The sequence below is a fragment of the Siphateles boraxobius genome, unplaced genomic scaffold (genome assembly GCF_051911475.1).
Source record: "Siphateles boraxobius isolate OS27281-9 unplaced genomic scaffold, OSU_SipBor_1 41, whole genome shotgun sequence".
Taxonomy (NCBI): domain Eukaryota; kingdom Metazoa; phylum Chordata; class Actinopteri; order Cypriniformes; family Leuciscidae; genus Siphateles; species Siphateles boraxobius.
In genome coordinates, this window is record NW_027509042.1 from 900,001 (window position 1) to 917,120 (window position 17,120).

At 34.6% G+C, this 17,120-nt stretch overlaps 1 protein-coding gene across 2 annotated transcripts in view; it reads right to left on the minus strand.

The window, feature by feature from the left end:
* Positions 1-5,276: 5,276 nt before the first annotated feature.
* Positions 5,277-17,120, minus strand: part of snta1 (syntrophin, alpha 1) — a 34,785-nt gene continuing 22,941 nt past the window's right edge. Inside the window, exons 3-9 of one of the 2 annotated variants that reach the window (XM_077197661.1) lie at positions 13,618-13,801; positions 12,448-12,637; positions 12,186-12,307; positions 11,080-11,276; positions 9,312-9,499; positions 6,961-7,657; positions 5,277-5,819 (exon numbers count right to left, since the gene is read on the minus strand). In XM_077197661.1, the coding sequence (XP_077053776.1) occupies positions 7,565-7,657; positions 9,312-9,499; positions 11,080-11,276; positions 12,186-12,307; positions 12,448-12,637; positions 13,618-13,801 (974 nt within the window). In that variant the 3' untranslated portion in view covers positions 5,277-5,819; positions 6,961-7,564. Of the gene's footprint in view, positions 5,842-6,073; positions 7,658-9,311; positions 9,500-11,079; positions 11,277-12,185; positions 12,308-12,447; positions 12,638-13,617; positions 13,802-17,120 lie in introns of both variants that reach the window. The other variant, XM_077197660.1, reaches the window with a different exon arrangement.

A 17,120-nucleotide genomic window follows, 5' to 3' on the forward strand; every position in this document is an offset into this window, starting at 1 on the left:
TTAATCTAATATCGGGGATCTTTATAACATTTCAAATTGATAATTTGAAAGCAAACCTAATGGGAATGTTCTTACATGGTTTAAGTATCTAGTTTTTATAAAATAATTAAATTATGGAGAAAAAAACATGTAATTTAAAAATATATATAAATACACTTTTTAAATAAAACATTTTAAATATTATATTTAATCTAACATTTTAGACAAAAAATACTATGGGAATATATTTATATAATTTCTTAATTATTTTTATTGGATACAAGTTTCTAATTCTTTTTTATGTATTAAATTATGAAAAAAATACAAATAAAAACATGTAACTTAAAATATATAAAATATAGTTTGTAAATAAAAAGGGTTAAATAGCATAATATTTAATATAATCTTTTTTTAAATCTCATGGGAATATCTTTATATAATTTTTAAATTATAATTTGAAAGCAATCCTTATGGGAATTTTATTATAGGATTCAAGTTTCTATTTTTCAAGTATTAAATTGTGGTAAAAAAATTAAATAAAAACATGTAACTTAAAAAATATAGTTTATAAATAAAAAAGGTTAAATACTATAATACTTACTATAGTCTTTTTTTCTAAATCTCATGGGGATATTTTTACATAATTTTAAATTCATAATTTGAAAGATATCCTAATGTGAATTTTCTTATATTATTCAAGTTTCTAACTATTATTTCTTTTTTTAAAAGCATTATTATGGGAAAAAAAAGTCACACACACACACACATATGTATATATACGGTATATAAAATACTGATTCAACATCAAGGTCATGGGGTTTATTATGAAACACATACATGTGCACCGTAACGCAATATGCATAACAATAAAAGCATCTGCAGAATGAATAAATGTATAACCAATAATTAGCCTGAAATGAGCCTAGAATGACTGATAATGAGATACAGAGAAATGAAACTATAACCCACCTGTTACAGATTTAACAGTATAACCATCTGTTCTGTGATGAGATATAAATATGAAGAATAAAATATGAGCAAGGACAGATCTATCATCATCTCATGATGTTTCTTCTGTGAAACACAAATGGAGATGATCAGATGAATGTCCATGATGCTGTTTTCGACTGAAAGTGATTTACTGCAACAATAGTTCAAACAGCTTTATCAATTAAACTCAGACGTGCAGATCAGTCACATTAAAGTCTTATTTTCTTGGCAAATTGTATATACATAAATGTAAATTCACCAACAACAAAACGGGTTTTCTTGTTTTGTTTTTTTTAAAGAATTTAAAATGTACCTTAACGCTATTTCATCATCAGTAAATAAGCAAGCAAGTAAAACAACCTCAGTTTGTAATGACTTTAATTTTGTACACTAACTGATGTATACAATAATATCTTACCCTCATGGTCTTTTTTTCCTATCTTTTCACGTTGAACATATTGTTGATATATTTTGTGTAGCTATTGAGTTATATATCATTAATGTTAGGCCTATCTCTGTACGGTTTGTAAGCATAATCTTCTTCTTTTTTTTAATTAAATAAAAAAAAGTCACATTAAATTCGCCATGAAATCAAAATTGACCCAATCTACTTTATTAGCGCACATTACTAGTCTTGTAACGTTACTGAAGACTGAATGTGATTCAAGGCCCAGAAATCCTTTTTTGTTCTTCAATTAGAAGTAAAAAGTTGACAAAATACCTTTGCAGCGAAAATCAGACACCGTCCACACTGATGAGAGCTACGGGTAGATGAATATGTAATACGCTTTCCTCTCAATAACAAAATAAACACAACAAAAATGACTGCAATTTCGAGATTTCCGGCTTTCCGTGTTTTCACTGTTATTCGGTAGGGGGCGCTATTACACATCTTCGGAAAGAGTACAGAACCTCCTGATTAAAACACGGGCGAAGAAGAAGCAGAAAAGAAGCCATTGCAGATGCAAATGTAAAATAACACGTAAGTAAACAGAATATAAATGTTACAGATGGAAATAACGACCCATTATTCATTGTTCTGAATCTGGATGTAGTCTTTGACAAAAAACTTTTCACAAATCAATACACATTCAAGTGTTAAAAGAATAAAAGCATGAAGCGAGAATAAAACGTTTTTTTATTATTCTTATTTCTCTGTTCTTTCTTTTGATATGTTGATAAAGAGTTAAAATTACACTGTTACCATAGTTTGATTATAACGCGATTCTGTTTTGAATCACTTTTCTTTGCACGACACATTGACATTACTGTACAGAACGGCTCTTTTGGCTATTTTATCCTGAATATTGAGTTAATTTAATGTTCTGTCATTGAACAGAAGAGAGGCTCTCGGGAGCGCGCGTAACCGTCACATCCTTTTGATTTTCCCGGCAAAAACGTCCCGAGTCATTGCATAATTTAAAGGTGCATTGTGTAATATTTTTGAAAATCTATTGACAGAAAAGCAATATAAGATCCATAACTATGTTTTCAGTGGTGTATAAAGACCTTGCATAATGAACCGTTATGTTTTTATTACCTTAGAATGAGACATTTATATCTCCATAACCGCGGGTGGCGGGCGCCCCTTCTATGGAGGTCGACATATTGTGTGGTCATGTTTCTAGCGTAGCCGAGAGCGAACACACAGCGCTACAGAGCGCGTTTCCTCACTACCTTGAAAAAGAAGTTTTCAGTGGTGTATAAAGACCTTACTTACTGAACCGTTATATTTGTATTAGCTTAGAATGAGCAGTTTCTGTCTACACACACCGCGGGTTCCCGATCATTGAAATGCGCCGACATGTTTCTACGGTGGCCCTAAACGGACAAACGCGTTTCGTTACTATGTTGCTCTTCATGCAAGGAAGCAAGCTTAGTTCAGCGAATAAAACACTGACACAATGATGAACAAGTAACAATAATATTCGCAATAACATAGGCTATAGTTTTACTGAATAATTAAGTAAACATAAATTTCTTAATTTATCTTTGTAAAGAAACCTCATTGCTGAACTGCTACTCTCTGCTGTCTCAGACGATGACATAATTTCCTGTCAGCCACCGTAACTTTTGTTGGTTGCAATTCGTAACCTCACCACTAGATGGCGCTAAAAATCAAACACACGCTGCACCTTTAATTTCAATTCAGCATTTCAAACTTAACTTGAAAAGTGTGCTTACTGTCTGTCTTTAAAAGTAAATGACACTTATATGAATTTATATAGGCCTACATTTATAAATTTGTCTCAAACTAAAACAGAACTAATTAATATGTCTTATGGTATATATGTTATAGTATCTGTTCTTAATTGATTTTGCCTCAAAATATTGACAAACATTACAAGCAGGCCTTTAGGGAAAAAGATAAATTATGAAAAATGTAGCTGAAGTTCACTTTTATAAACCATAAAAATAATTCTGCAATAATAAGCTTGAAACATCACATAAACAAATCTAAACAGAGCGCTGTATATAATTAATCAATATTTCATTACAAATCAATTCATGTCAACCTTGAATTCAGCGTTTTCAGCGATTTAAAAACTTCACACACGAACAGAACAGAAGCATCGTTCAGAATGAATCAGTGATTCATTTGATTCATCCCTGTGAAGCTCACAGACACGTGGCTGCTGGCATGTTCTTAATGCACCAATTTTCTCTCTTCTCTTCCTCCTGAGTGCTTTCCATTTTTTATCTAATAATCTCTCTCTCATCTCAATTTTTCCAGCTAACTGATAGAAACAGCGGCCTGCTGCCAATCTCTGTTGCCATGCCGACGGTTGCCGGGTAAAGGTGTGTTATGTTTGTTGAGTTGGTTGGTTTTGAGTGAACCTTGATTAATTGCTCTGATAACACAGTGTTATTATTATCCATCAATATTGTCCCGAATATAGCCTCCCTGCACTCTGCATTTCACTCACTCAATTGTTCTGAGATATAATTATTTTCTGTAGAAAATGTTTATTCTCTGGGAAAAAAGGTCATTTTTAAAAAGGTATCAATATGCATGGAGTCAGATCCAACTCAATATGAAAAATAAATAAATGTCCGTAAACGTGTCATTAAACATTGAACACAGAAGTGAATGACTCAAACCACGATAACTGTGACTCTCTTTAGTGTTTTACATGTTTTGTTTATTTTTTCATTATTAGCCCATATTTTGATCATTTTTAAGATCATAGATTTAGAAAATCTATTTTTATTCTATTTAATTTTATTATTAAAATAATAAAAGTTGTATTATTTTATTGAAAATAAAATATCATTCTTTCAATTCCAAATGTATTTTTTTCTAAAATGCTAAAAAATTATATATTCTTTATTTTTTGATGATTTATTTTCATTTTCATTTTCTATTTCAAATAATAATAATTTTATTGAAATTAAAATATCAATCTTATATTGTCACATGTACTTTTTCTAATATGCTAAAAATATATATTTTTATTTAAAATACATTTTAATTTTTTCATTATTTATTTGATTTTCTATTTAATCGTTATTTTTAAAATAATAATAACAACAACAATAATTTCATTATTTTATTGAAACTAAAATATATTTCATTGTCATATGTAGTTTTTTTCCAAAATGCTAAAAGATAAAAAAATCCATTATTATATTTGTGTTTATATATATATATATATATATATATATATATATATATATATATATATATATATATATATATTATATTTTTCTATTATTAAAATAACAAAAACAATTTTATTGAAATTAAAATATCATTCTTTTCACTCGTTATACAAATGTTAAAGAAACATTCCATTCCATCATTCTTCAAACATTATGAACGATGCATAAATGTTTTGGTGATAATGTTTTGAGGATGTCATTAAAGACCAGATAACTTTGAACAAATTCTATTAAATGTTACTGTAAGAACGTTTGTTCATAACTTTCTGAGAAGGTTCCCTATCAGCTGGGTCAGTAATCTCTCAATATATATTGAAATATTAACAATATAAACAATTTTATAAAAATATAACAATATTTCTATTTGTGCTCAGATCTGCAATTAAAACTCAGAGATCTCAATATGACGAATTTACATTCATTTTATATTTCTATACACTTACTAAATGACATCTAGTGACTCGCTTTTGTCTTTCATTATTTTTCCAAAGAAATTTTAGAAGAAACATCTCAAAAACAGCAGTTAACTGTGGAGTGTGTGTGTGTGCGTGTGTTTTATTGGGCTTCTCATCCGTGTTTTTGACCATATATGAGAGAAAGCGTCTCTTGAAATGACCCACAACCCAAGAAAACTCCAGCGAGGATGAAGTCAACAGTTATATTTATTGCAATTTTATATACAAACAACCCTTAAAGGCACTGTTTAAATAAGGATATAATGATTTTCCTTTTGATAGCTAACATAGGTTGAATATAGTTTAGTTTGAATTATATATTAAAATTTAGTAGAGTGTAAAAAAAGGCCACATGAGGGATATTTTCCACCTCAGCAAGCTGGGATAGTTCGGTTGTGAAAGTAGCTCTCTGACGTTTCCCCGTCACAATGTAATGAGAGTAAAAGAGCAGGTTAAACATGTGGAAACAGGAAGACATCCTTGAGGAATACCGCCATTATTCACACAAATCAGTTAAAAGAAAAAGCATATTGCATGAAAGAGGCTGTGTTCAGAATATCCTGCATGCACTTTTAAAACAGTATGTATTGTGCAACAATAAACATTTTTATTTCAGCATGTAGCGTCTGTATATCCCAGAATAACCGGAGGTTCTCAGAACGTTCTGCCAAGGTTATGAACAAACGTTCAGTTTATTCAAAGTTATCTGGTCTTTACCCAGATAGCACAAGTCTATTTGATGTGATATTTACATCTAGAAGACGTATTTTTAAGAGTGTTTGCTCATCGGCAATACGTCTATAGGACGTTTTCTGTCAGATGTTCAATAGACGTTTAGAAGATGTCAGTTTAACATGCATTCTAAATCATTACATCTTAAAGACATCTTCTAAACGTCTATTTGACATCTGACAGAAAACGTCCTATAGACGTATTGCCGATGAGCAAACACTCTTAAAAATACGTCTTCCAGATGTAAATATCACATCAAATAGACTTGTGCTATCTGGGTAATAATGTTATCTAAACATTAGAACATCATTTATGGAATGTTTTTTGCAACCTTTTTTTTTCTTCTTTAGATGGCGCAAAACATTCAAAAGAAACGTCGCCACAACATTTGAAAGTAGAGAAAACATTAAGGGAAACATTCACATAACCAAGTATGTTTTGAACATTCTGAGAACATTAATGCAAAAATTTCAGTTTTGGGATTTCAAAGAAAATTCTAAATCACTGCATTTATCACAAGGTCAAGTGCAGTGCATTGTGGTATAGAGTTTTCTGTGCTCATTTTGGCAATTGTTTCATGTTGTAGTGCATACAGTAACATGTAAATGTAGTATGCATGCAGGAAATGGACATATTGTGCACAGTATATACAGTATGAGCTATTCTGAACACATCTGAGAGGTCAGATCATGTGGACTGGACTGCTAGTAAAGCTCATTATGCTCACTAGAGGTCAGTATAACTTACTTATTTAACATGAATTCAATCCACAAACTGAATTACAAGCATTTCTCAGATCTAGTGAAGGTTTGTCCAATTTAAAATCTGAATTACAATTCTCAGTTGAGAGTTTTATTTGTCGTTTTGGCATGTAAAATAACAAAAGAGTGAGGCATAACCATATTTCCCTTACAAAATCCACATGCCATATAAATACTATGGCATTCGAGTATGATAATCATCAAGAACCACAGTATCACCCTCTGAATCAATCACCGTACCATGGTACTACCACGGTAGCTTTACTTTGGGTTTGGCAGGGTTTGGCAGGTTGACTCTCTCTCTTCACAGATGCATAGATTCATAGTAGATGTTCTGGAAGACGACGTATCTTAAAAAGGTTATGTTTCAAATCAGAAGCAAGTCAAATTAGTCATTTCTCACAGATTTGAGATTTTATTTCTCAAATGTTAAAGCCCTTTCCGTGATCAGAGCAGCGTTTTTCACAGAAAACCGTGAAATACTAGTTCTGTTCAAAACCTAGTGAGCTGCCTACTTAGGCAACATTTTAAGGCATCATTGGAAGGCTAGCAGCAAATTTGAGTACGGAATCACTTTTGGGAAAAATCTATATTAGATGGTGATATTGATAAAATTACAATTTATTTATTTGATTTACAATGGACTATTTAATGTTTATTGCATATTTTTGAATGCTATTTCTTTTTCTTAGCAACGTGTCAATGTCAAAACATACAGTTCACATGAAGAACACTATCTGTAGCGTTTCAAATCAGTTCAGACTCACTAGGTTCTAGAACAGAGTTTAATATCTCGTCTCGTTTCTGTTGCCGCTCTGAAAACATACGATTAATGTGATTAGGTTTTTAAACATTCAAAAAGTTTAGCCGAGATACAAACCAATAGAATGAGAAAGAATAAAAAGGACAGAGCTATGAAGAAGTCATCACTGAATGGCTTTATGTGACAGTCTGTGATGGGAGATTTGGTTTGATGGTCCACCGTTACGCCAACAGCCCCAGTCGCTTGACCTTGGCCGACAGGAAAGAGTGAATGATGAAGACGATGGTTTTAGGGCAGGAGTGAAGGTCCAGTTGCTGAAAACCAGGAGAAAGAGAAGAGTGCCATTAAATTACTTAGAAAGGAGAAATTGACTCTTAGCTTCTCAGATGTTTCTCCTGAGAAAAAGACCCTAATAATCTCACTTTTCAGAAAAGATCTTAATATAAACTCATCAAACTCTCCCCAGAAAGCTGAGCAATAACATTTCCTTATAGGAAGTAGTAGAGCTGCACGATTAATCGTTAAAAGATTGCAAAACCCTTGTGCCTCCTTAGGGACATCTTTGGTCTTTTCAGTTTTGTTTTTTTGATCACTTTGCCTGTGTTAATGCTAATTAACTAATTAGCTAATGCTAATGCTGTATTTTTATTGTAATTTTACTATTTCACCCCCATTTCCTTTGAAAAATCTTTTTTGCACTAGGTACAAAAAAACTTCCCTCTCAGCGCCTTTTGGACAAAAATGGCCCCATTAAAACTGCTATTGTTTTTTTTATCCCAGGGCCATTTAACTATAAAATGATGCAATCTTTGATAAGATGCTTCCATTCTGTTGGCAAGGCTTCAAAATTACATTTTTTACTATTTTTTACCAGATGGTGCCATTTTTTCAGGTTTGGCCTATAAAGCAAATACTCGCTTTATTCCTGTTTTCTGCTTCGGCATATTATAGAGCCAATTGGATTATGCCACGATATTTGTGTGGGTGTGTTGGTATGGATGTCAGAGTGTGGTTAGTATGTGTGTTATAAAAAAAAAAAAGTGTGTGCATGTGTGTGTTTGTAATATTGAGAGAGAAAAACTCAACTGCAAATCTAAAATCCAATCACGGTGTGCAGCAGTGGAGTTTTGCTGGAAACCAATGGGGAAAATCTGTTATTATTTATATTTATGGCTTTGATTTTCTAGCCATTTTAGAGTTCAACTTGTTTTATAAAATATATATTTTTTATAAAAAGCTATTTAACTTTTTTGGGGGATTTACTTATTCATTTTTATTTTATTTCAGCAATGATCTGCCAAGGGTCTTCTTTAAAATGATACCAAACTTAAGTCTGTGTTCACAAGCTTCAAATTTTGATGACAGTTTTTTGACATGGACATTTTTGTCCTCTATGGACCTATGTGTAACTTTTAAGGCACAAGGGTTAAACACCCACATGATCTCATTCCTAAATGACAGTGGTTTAAATAGACATTTGTTTGTAGTTTAGATATAAACACTAATGTCTACGGAAGCCATCAAAATAGAGTCAAAGTAAGATGTTGCTTCAAATAACGATTGTATCAATTATATCGTTACACCAGTAGGTGGCGACAAGTGACTGTAAAAAATGTATTTGTCATTGAATCATTCATTCAAGAGAATCATTCAAAACAACTGATTCATCCAGTAATGAAAGTGAAGTGAGTCACTGAATCATTCACTCAATCCTCAAATCATTAAATACTTAATTCAAAGTAATTAAACTTTTTATATAGACTGCAGCAATTAACATTTTGTCAGAATCTCTAGTAAAAATTACATGTTAATTTGTTTAGTTGTCTGTTCAGAATCATGGGAGAATCGTGATCTCTGTTCGAAACAAAAAAAAAATCGTAATTCTCAATTTATCCAGAATCGTGCAGCTCTAGGAAGAAGTAAAAGTTTATAAACCATCAGGGTGAAAAGAGCAAAAACGTCTCTCACGATCTCGGCTTCTGGGCCTCCGAAGTCGAGGAACATCATGCGTACGCCGTCGTCTGAGGACATGCGCAGACGCTCGAACGGCTGCTGGAGAAGAACGTTCTTCCTGACGCCGGCCTCCTCCGTAAACAACGAGAAGCCTTTGTCTATGTGAACGCTCAACAAACACGACTTCCCGTTCCAGCTGCACGCTACAGGAAACACACGGGATCATAGGCTTTAATCACATCTCAAACTCGGAAAAAATATAAATATTAGATTAGAAAAACTTCAGCTAAACTGAAATTTGAAATTTTGCCTTGGCAATTTACTGAAATAAGTTTAAGCACAAACATTACAAAATGGAAATAAATACAAAATTGAAATAAAAATAAATTAAACCTAAATAGTAGCTAATACAAACATGCATAACATAAATTAATAAAAATGAAACTTGAATTAAAATGAAAATGGCAAAAAAACAGTAATAGTATACTATATATATATATATATATATATAACACTAAAATTGTCAAACATTATGACAAATACAAAAATATATTCCGCATTAGCTAGTAATTTGGGATAAAATCGTATGCCAAATGAATAAATGTAAATCTAACATTAAAAAAATAATGAAAATAGTATATTATAATTTCTGCACCTCTAACAGTACAAATCATGCTACAAAAATATTAAACAAAGGTTTATGCACATGTTTAATTTAGTGAGAGCCAGTAATCAAATATAAAACAAACATGTATTTCTAATTACGACAGACTGAAAAAAAAAATCAAGGTGTCCATAAAATCATTGCATTTTAGGATACATTTTACAGTGTGCTCTGGTTGCACATTTTAAAGTCCCCCTGTGGTGAAAATCCAGCTTTTAATGTTGTTTATACGTCTATGTGGTGTTTTTAATATGCTTTAAGACAAATCATGTGTAAATTCATAAGTCGACAGCATTGCTGAGTATTTTCTCCGTAAAACTGCAGTGAACCAAAGACAGTCTCCAAAACACGCTTTGAAATCGCTGGTGTTTCTGACGTCACAAACTACCTTGTAACCAATCAGATCAACGTGTGATCGTCAACGAGTGGATCTCTGAGTGAGTGAGTGAGTGGAGGCGGGGCTCATTTGCATATTCATAGAGACACGCATACTAAATGAGACAAGGGTGTCGAGTTACATTCAAGATATTTTAAGGCATGAAGAATTTTTTTACAAGGAAAATTGTTTAAATATGTCATTTTGGTGATTAAAGATGAGTTTTAAGGGATGAAGTTATTGACTACAGGGGGACTTTAAATAAATAAATCACATTATAATTTAGAGTGATCAGAGCAGAGGTAACTGTCTATCTTATGCATTTCAGAAATGTACATTATACGAAATCACAGTTAGCTAAAAATGTATTAATTTAAACAATGTAATAGTTTAAGGCAGAAGTAATGAGCTCATTGAAGTAATGAATACTTGTTTGTTAACAAGCAACGTATTGTCTGATCTGCAAATTAGTACAGGTTAAAATCACAAGCTTTTATAGTATTTATAGCACCTGAGCTGGATGAGTGACTATGATGAATGATTACTTCAAAATGCACGTCCATATGCAGGTTTGAGGGACTCTTAAATACACACACATCTCTTGAGGCTGTGATTATTCCCAGTATAAACACACAGGAGTGCAGCACATCACTGAACCAGCAGAGGGCGATATGAACACACACATCAGACACACTCACACCTGACATGTGCTCATGTATTGTCTGTGACAGTGAGTGTGTTACCTGTGGTGACCTCCTGCACGAGCTCCGCGGCCCCGTGGGAGCCCTCCACCAGCAGGTGTGTCCAGGTGGACAGGTCTTTGGCAGTGTCCACTCTGAACAGGTGCGTCTCCACCCCCTGCTTCGTGCCCAAACGCAGCCCGAACGTCAGCTCTGAGTCGTGGACTGAGGAACTCTTCCCCGGGCCCGAGTGAACCAGCCTGACACACACACACACACACACAGCACATATAAGTACACGTACAACTCAACTCATTACTCATCGACTTGATAAACTGAACAGATGAGGCTCTAAAAATATGATTAGATGAGACATGTATGTCTATATATGTATATATATATATATACTTTTTTTTTTAATGAAAAAATGTTATGCTAAATAGGTGTATGTATGAAAGAAAGAAAGAATAAAATATATTACTGTCAATTAAAGTGTGTGTGTGAGTGTGTGTATGTATGCGCGTGTGCATATGAGTGTGTGCTTCCGTGTGCATGTGAGTGTGTGCTTGCATGTGCATGTGAGTGTGTGCTTGCGTGTACATGTGTGTGCGTGCGTATGGCGTGTGAGTTCCCGTGTGTGTGCGTGCGTGTGGCATGTGTTTGTGTGTGTGTGTGAGTGTGCGTGCGTGTGTGTGCATTTGAGTGTGTGCATGCGTGCGTTTGCATGTGAGTGTGTGCATGCGTGCATTTGCATGTATAAGTGTGTATGTGAGTGTGTAAGTGTGAATGTGAGTGTGTGCATGCGTGCGTTTGCATGTGTAAGTGTGCATGTGAGTGTGTGCATGCGTGCGTTTGCATGTGTAAGTGTGCATGTAAGTGTGAATGTGTGCCAGCATGTGTGTGTGTGTGTGTAAGTGTGCATGTGAGTGTGTAAGTGTGCATGTGAGTGTGTAAATGTGAGTGTGTGCATTCGTGCGTTTGCATGTGTAAGTCTGCATGTGAGTGTGTAAATGTGAATGTGTGGCAGCATGTGTGTGAGTGTGTGTGTAAGTGTGCATGTGTGTAAGTGTGCATGTGAGTAAGTGTACATGTGAGTGTGTGGGTGCGTGTGAGTGTGTGCATGTTAGTGTGACGTGTGTCAGTGTGCATTTGAGTGTGTGTGTGTGTACCTGGTGGTAATTAATGGATAGCTCTTGTCTGGGCTGCTGAGAGTCTCTTTGCTGTCGGGTAGAGATGTGTACAGCAGTAGATCTCTGTCCGTCAACACCGCTAGTATCGGCCTCTCTGAACCCTGACAACACAGACACACGCACGCACATACACATACACACACACATAGACACACACACACCCATCAGGCTCTGTTGCATGATTTCTCTCTCTCTCTCTCATCAGATCATGTGTTTGTGTGTGTGTGTGTGTGTTTCTCACCTGCTCAATGATCCAGCCGATGTGCCTGATGTCGAGGCTGGACTGCAGGGTCTTCAGCTCTTCTTTGGCTCTGCTCAGTAAAGCTGCACTGCCGGTCTGGATGGCGTTATACCAGGCCTGAGCCATCGCCTGATCCTTCGCCCGCAGAAACACTGACTGCTTCCTGTCGGACGACACCACCTCGAAATACCTACAGAGAGAATGACCCAAGAGGAGGCTTAAACACGTCTCAGTATGACCTCTCGCCGCATACTGCTTTTAAATAATAGGCATAATGCCATACTAATCGTTATAAACAATTCTTTGCCAACTAATATAGTTCATAAGTAAAATTGTAGGCTGATTGTTTTTGGGTGCATTACTGTTGAATTTGATGACAGGAGGTTCATTCAATCAGTCAAATCCATGCAATATAAAATAATTCTTTTATGGTTTAATTTAAACAATGGCCAATATTACAAATATATTAAATACTTTTTGACATATTATATCCTTCAAAAGTTTGTTTTTAAAAAAATATATTTAAAATAAATAAATAAATGCTGTTCTTTTGAACTTTCTGTTCATCAAAGAATCCTGTAAAATAAAACAGTATCACAGTTTCCACAAAAAATTTACTGTATTCAATATTGATAATAATAATCATTAATGTTTCTTGATCCTCAAATCATCATATTATAGTGATTTCTGAAGGATCATGTGACACTGAAGACTGGAGTAATGATGCTGAAAATTCAGCTTTGATCACAGGAATAAATATCACTTTACTATATATTCACATAGAAAACAGCTATTTTTAATTCTAATATTATATCACAATTTTTACTGTACATTTGATCGAATAAATGCAGCCTTGGTGAGCATAAAATACCTATTTATTTTTTAAATTAAAGAATCATACTGACCCCAAACCTTTGAACAGAAGTGTATATTATCTATTTTTATTATTATAAATCGATATAACTGTGTCTTGTTTTTTTTAGAGAGAGAAAAATAGCAATGCCTGCTAAAGCTCCTTGCTTCATGTAAAAACTAAACAAAACATTTTAATGCACGAATACAATGGATAACTGTTTAGTAGTTTTGCAATCTGGCATGAAAAGCCCTGATGTTATGATAATGAGATGCTTTTATGAGACACTTATACGTAAGCTCTGTGTGTGTTTGTACCGGTCCTCTGTGTCGGGCGGACACTGTTTGCGGGTCACATGGCACATTCGGAGCGGGAGGCTCCGGGTCTCTTTAAGTGCGGGGTCCGACTGCTTCTGTGGGGTGGATGGAGGAGAATCCAGCACTGGGGGTCCGGACGTCAAGCCACCCTTAAAAAACGCTGACATCTCCTTAATGTACTTCACTACAGAGAAACAGAGAGAGAGAGAGAGACATTATTCCTTCTGCTCACTGTAACGGATTTTTGTAATTTAAACAGTATTTTACTGTAATATGTACAGTATAATACTGTTAAATAAGCCAACAGTATAATAATACTGTAAATAGCAAAATATAATGGGAAAATATATGCTCACTACTGTAATTCTTCTCTACTGTAAATCGATTTACAGTAGCAACAATGCCAGCCAAAAGACTAACCAATGGCAAGGGAGATTTCTTTTCAAGGTTTTTTCCGGTTGGTGGGAAAAACGGAGGAAAGACTCAACAAAAAGGTTAGTACTTTTTCTTTAATTATTTTATGTAAAACTGAGATATTAATAATAATAATAATAATAGGATGTAATAGGAAATCAATTCTAATACTGTAAATAAAAAATACGGCACTTGTACTGTAAATGAAAAACACAGTACTCATACTATAAATAAAAATATACTATAAATAAAAATAATAAGTATACAGTATTATTACTGTAAAGGACAATTACAGTAATTATACTGTAAACACTTTTACAGTAACTTACTGGCATCCAGCTGCCAATAAGTTACTGTAAAAATATAGAGCAACCTTTAAGTATCATGGTGAAATATGGGTCACGTCTTTGTAACCGCAGCACAAAACTCTTTACTGATCAGCAAACACACTGGTTATGTAATAAAGGCTAATTACACTACTAACAGTAAGAACAGTAGTGTAACCGTTTACATGATGCAAAATTTTTTTGAATTTTTAAACTTTTTTTAATGCATGAATAAAATAAAATGATTTGAATTCAAGAATAAAAATGTCAAATGCATTACGTCACAGATGGTTATGTTCAGATTGGGATACTAGCATGCTGTAAGTGTAACAGTTTGCATGATGCAACAACTAACATTTTAAATAGTAGTATATATACTGTTGTCACATGACCTCAGGGACTAGAAATTTAGATTTTTTTAATGCATGAATAAAATAAAATTATTTGAATTAAAAAATAAAAACGTCAAATGCATCACATTGCAGATATTGTATGAATACCGTGCACTGCAAGATTAGTAGTATGCTATTTTGAACACAACCTTAGACTCAGATTGTGGGCACAAACCACTAAACACTGAAATCTTGATGATTAAAGTTGAACATCCGCCCACTGATTCAAAAACTACCAATAAAGCAGCTTTAGATGAAAGAGGAAGAGGAGTTATGCACCACCAAAAATAAAAGCAGTTCCTGTAGGAAAATATTGCTCAGTGACGTAGACAGTGTTTCCACCGGAGCTTCAGACCACAGGCAAGATCTGACAAACCAGTGGCAGATTCTGACGCTTTATTTTTACATGAAAAAGACAATGCATAATATATGCATGCTGACAGAAATAACTAGACGTCTGAGGTTAATACTTGATGTAACCTAACACTTGTTGAAAATGAGCATGCATGAGAGAGAATCTAATGCTAGGAAGTTTAATAACAACACAAGGAAACTAAGCAAACTCATACAACGACAGCCAAACCACGAGTCATGATGTCAAAGCTAAAATGCATTAAAAAAATTCCACGTACTGTAATTTCTCCAAATTTTATTCAACAACTGCAGCGTTTTGACCAGCAGAGTTTGACATCCAGAGGCTGAGGATAAGAGTCTGATTCAAACTGAAAAGGTGAAAGGTCACAGCGGTGTAGTACAATTCAAAGGTCAAAACACTTCAGTTGTAGCTGTTGAGACATTTGTGGATGGATGGATGGATGATAGATGGATGGATGATAGATGGATGAATGGATGATAGATGGATGGATGATAGATGGATGAATGGATGATAGATGGATGGATGGATGATAGATGGATGGATGGATGAATGATGGATGGATGATAGATGGATGGATGGATGATAGATGGATAGATGGATTATAGATGGATGGATGGATGGATGGATGGATGGATGGATGGATGATAGATGGATGGATGGATGATAGATGGATGGATGGATAGATGATAGATGGATGGATGATAGATGGATGGATAATGGATGGATGATAGATGGATGGATGGATGATGGATGGATGATAGATGGATGAATGGATGGATAGATAGATGGATGGATGATGGATGGATAGATAGATGGATGATGGATGATAGATGGATGGGTGATAGATGGATGGATGGATGATGAATGGATGGATGATAGATGGATGGATGATTGGATGATAGATGGATGGATGATAGATGGATGATAGATGGATGGATGATAGATGGATGGATGATGGATCGATGGATGATGGATCGATGGATGATGGATGGATGGATAGATAGATGGATGGATGATGGATGGATGGATGGATGATAGATGGATGGATGATAGATGGATGGATGATGGATGGATAGATAGATGGATGATGGATGATAGATGGATGGGTGATAGATGGATGGATGGATGATGAATGGATGGATGATAGATGGATGGATGATTGGATGATAGATGGATGGATGATAGATGGATGATAGATGGATGGATGATAGATGGATGGATGATGGATCGATGGATGATGGATCGATGGATGATGGATCGATGGATGATGGATGGATGGATAGATAGATGGATGGATGATGGATGGATGAATGGATGGATGGATGATGGATGGATGAATGGATGGATGGATGATAGATGGATGGATGATAGATGGATTGATGGATGATTGATGGATGATGGATGATGGATTGATGGATGGATGGATGATTGATGGATGGATGGATGGATGGATGGATGGATAGATGGATTGATGGATCGATGGATGATGGATGGATGAATGGATGGATGATGGATGGATGGATGGATGAGTCCAAAATGAAGTATCAAACAGCAGCATTACCATTTACAGTAACTAAAATATTTTTTTATTGGGTAACTTGCACATTCCGAAAGAAATTATGTTTATTAATTTCTTATCCGAAAGAATGATTATTGCATCAGCTCAGTCGATTGTAAAGCTGCGTGAATTATCATGATACTTAATGTAGTTATGTTCCTCAATACTACTAGTAACACACACACACACAGATGATGGTTATAGATAGCAGACGCCACTATGGGGGAGAAGATTGAGTTTCACTGTAAAGGCTGAAGTGTGAAACACCTCTCTCTCTCTCTCTCTCTCTCTCTCTCTCTCTCTCTGTCTCTCTCTCTCTCTCTCTCTTTCTCTCTCTCTCTCTCTCTCTCTCTCTCTCTCTCTCTCTCTCTCTCTCTCTCTCTGAGCGAGTGACACAGGCTGAGAGGGGCTTCCTCGCTCAGAATAGAGCTCATCTG